This window comes from Fukomys damarensis, unplaced genomic scaffold (genome assembly GCF_012274545.1).
Source record: "Fukomys damarensis isolate Sample0158 unplaced genomic scaffold, DMR_v1.0_HiC HiC_scaffold_32, whole genome shotgun sequence".
NCBI classification, from domain to species: Eukaryota; Metazoa; Chordata; class Mammalia; order Rodentia; family Bathyergidae; genus Fukomys; species Fukomys damarensis.
In genome coordinates, this window is record NW_022900944.1 from 17,220,241 (window position 1) to 17,223,622 (window position 3,382).

The 3,382-nt window shown below is 53.3% G+C and overlaps 1 protein-coding gene across 1 annotated transcript in view; it reads left to right on the plus strand.

Moving 5' to 3' along the window:
* Positions 1-6: 6 nt before the first annotated feature.
* The window catches only part of Scd5 (stearoyl-CoA desaturase 5), a gene marked incomplete at its 5' end in the record, with an annotated part of 145,704 nt that continues 142,328 nt past the window's right edge, over positions 7-3,382 (plus strand). The window contains one exon of the mRNA XM_010628838.2: positions 7-121. Within this exon, the coding sequence (XP_010627140.3) occupies positions 7-121 (115 nt within the window). The remainder of the gene's footprint in view (positions 122-3,382) is intronic.

The following is a 3,382-nucleotide window of genomic DNA, read 5'->3' on the forward strand; positions in this document are numbered from 1 at the left end:
GCGCGCGGGCAGCGGCTGACCGTGGTGTGGAGGAACGTGGTCCTCATGGGCCTGCTGCACGCGGGGGCCGTGTACGCCCTGGTGCTCGTGCCCAGGGCCCAGCCTCTCACCCTGCTCTGGGGTAAGTCAGCCGGGGCCGGACAAGCACGTCTGTCCCGTGCTGTGAACTTCTGCGGAGCGATGCGGGCTTGTGGGCTCTGGAGGGGGACGACAGGGTGCTAGTGCCGCCCTCGTGGGTCCCTGGGTCCCCTTCAGCTCCTCGGTGGCCACGGGCCTGGCCTGAGTTAAGGACACAGAGGGAGTTTGGCGCCGGGGGAAGGGTGTTGAGAGACAGGCGCGTGATGGAGTGTGACCATCTATTCCCACTTGCTGTATTTGGCCCCAGAAGTTTCCTGGTTGTGACCACAGCGTCCTGACCCAGCACTAAGCCCGATGTGACCCTCAGAGTTCTCTCTGGGCCCTTCTACGTGTGGTGGTGCGGCTCTGAGTGCACCTGGGGCGTCTTGCCACCCTCCCTCCTTGCGTCGCCACATGCAGAGAAAGCCCCGGGGCCCTACCATCACTCCAGGGTCCCAGTGACTCACTGCCTACTCAGCAAGACCCCTGGGACGCATCTCTGAGCCACCACCTCACAGGCCTTCTGCACCCTAGGAACTGGTTTGGCTTCTGTCACTGCATTGGCAGTGACCAAGCAAGAGGCACAGACATTGATGTGCCTGCCTGAGCCTTTGAGGAGTCCAAGAAGCCTTTCTATCTCCAGTTCCATCAGCCCTGAGGAAACAGGGCAGGAGAAACACAACCTGCCTTTGCTTCTAGAGAGAACAAGGCAGTAGGACAGTAACAAGAGACCTCTTCCTGCCAGGCTGCTTCATGGTGTAGCTGCAGCTGCAGATGCCTGTATTCGCTGCTCTTCCTTAGAGCCCTGCAGTTGGCTTCTGGAAGAACCCCCATCCCGAGTGGGTTGCCTCTGTGGCTCAGAGACGGAACACAGTATTGAGGGATATTGAGAGGCCGGGTCTGTGGGAATCTTAGAGCCTTGAAAAGTACCCCCAGAGCTCTGGGCAGGTCCCTGTTGTGTTCTCCTGCTCTGTGCATTTTCTTATTTGGTGTGGTTTTCACCATTGCCTCTGGTAAGTGGTTTAATTCTCCGTCTTCTTCTCTTACTTTTAAGTGACAGCATTTTGAGGTATTCAACTGTTATCAAATGGACATACTCCCACTGTGCCAGCCAAAGCCAGGGCCTCCCAGAACCTCCATTCAGCCTCAGCCTCTTGGGGCACTGGGGCAGGGCTGTGCAGGGGAGTTCAGAGCCCATGGGACTGACATTTAATGGCTGCAGTGTTTCCAGAGAGCACTTAAAGGCTCACCTTACATGCCCGGAGTTCCATGGGGCCCATCGGCTCCACTCCTAACAGCTGCTGAACCCTGAGAATGGCATTCAGCCAGGGGCCACCAGGACAAGGCCCCTCCCAGGTTTGCAGTCACTGTGCCCACCTTTCCCAGACTCCCTGGCTGGGAAAACAAAATATTTATTCTGAAAGACCTTAGCCAGAGGATGTGTCTTGTGGTCCCAACATCCACTGACCACCTCAGAGAAGCCAGCACATTGAAGGGACCTGGTTTCACCTTTGTGGGCAGTGTCACCAAACCCTATCCCGCACTTACCTGTATGGGCCGTTGCTTTCACCACACTTTGTGGGCTCTGTTCTCTAAATCTCCATTTTCTCCCTGCCTTCAGTGCTCTCTGAAAGAAAAGAAAAGGAGGAAGAGCAGACCATGGTTGTTGAGGTTTCAAGTTCTAAAACTGTGATTTAGAAACATTCCAAGCTATGGATCATATTGGATGGACATCTTTGGGGGGGCAGAAATGAGGGACAAATTCCAGCTAAGATCATTTGTGATGATGGCTCAGTCTTATTAGGCAACCAGTAGGGATTGGGGGACTGTTGATCCAGAGTCCCTTTCAGTGAAAGCCCTGATGCTTTGATCCACAGATCTCCCCACAATGCCGGCCCTTCTGGCCATCTCCCTCACTGGTACTCTCTAGCCGTAGGGCTGAGTTTTCACCCCAGTGGACTGCTCATCTACTCAGGGACCTGTGTTGCCAAGGAAATAGACATAGTCTTCCCATCATTTGCCTTCCTCTACCCCCATGAGGTTGCCCTGGAAACAAGAGGCATTATCCATGCCTTGCACCTCTTGAGGGATGTGTTAGGTGTGCAGAATTCCAGGAGTGATTTGTGGGCTAGAAAATGTCATCCCAGAAAATCCATCAAGTAGTTCCATCCAGTCTCTGCTGCTGCTTGACCCCCAGCTTTTTGTGGTTCACCCTGAGGCTGGAGAAGGTTGTTTTCCCTTCTGGCTGTCCCAGGTTTGGAGTGCACAGCTGTTAGAAGAGAATGTTCTAAGCTCTCACAAGCATGAGTTGTGTCTCAGTGACAGAAAGCTAACTCCCGCTGGAGGGAGAATCTCCACCTGAAGACATTCACAGATGATGCTGTGCTTGAGGGCTCCTGGCCAAATGGACAGATCAGCAATGTCCTGACCCTCAAGCTGGGGTGGTGGGCAGTGGTCGCAGTTTCAGGTAGAAGGCCTGGAGTAGGTAGAAGTCCCCAGGCACCTTTCCCCCGATTATCTCCAGGCATCCGGCTGTAGATGCTAAATGTGTTCCATGCGACATAATTTTTGCTTCCCCTCAGAGGACAACTTCAGTGACAGCATTAGGTGTGTGAGGCAGTCACTTAGCCATCTCCCTTGAGTGGATCAGCTGTCTTCCTGCCCTGGGAAGCAGGCACAGGATTCTCTGGTGCCTTGTGGTGCTGTAGCATCTGGACTGTCCTGAGCAGGCATCAGCTAGGACAGACTCTGGGAAGCGATGAACAGGGCACGTGGGGGAGGGAAGTCCATAGAAGCTGAGGTTTGCAGGGCACCGGCTCAGCAGTCTCGTTCTGAGAGCCACCCAGAGATGAGCTGGCCTCTGTCAGGCACTGCGTAGCCTCCAGCCACTGCTTGGGGTGGTCTCGGTGTCACTGTTGGGTTATGTTTCTTTTCTGTCAAGTCCCCCAGGTTGTGGAAGAGCCTGAGAAAGTGAGGCCATTAGCTTCCATGGGCTTCCAGGTTTTCTAGGGTGAGCAAGGTGGATATGAATGAGAACCCCTGCGTGCTTAGCAGCTGTGTGGTCTTGGATCAACTAATATCGCTGAACCCAAGTTTTCTAGCCTGTAAAATGAGTGTATAAATACTACTCACTCATCATGTTGTGAGAATTAAATGAAATCATATCTGTACATCACAGCACAGTGCCTGGCCCTTGGTCAGTGTTAAGTAATTATTAGCTGCAATTGCTATTCTTGGTCCTAATACTGTTTTTTTTTTTTTTTTT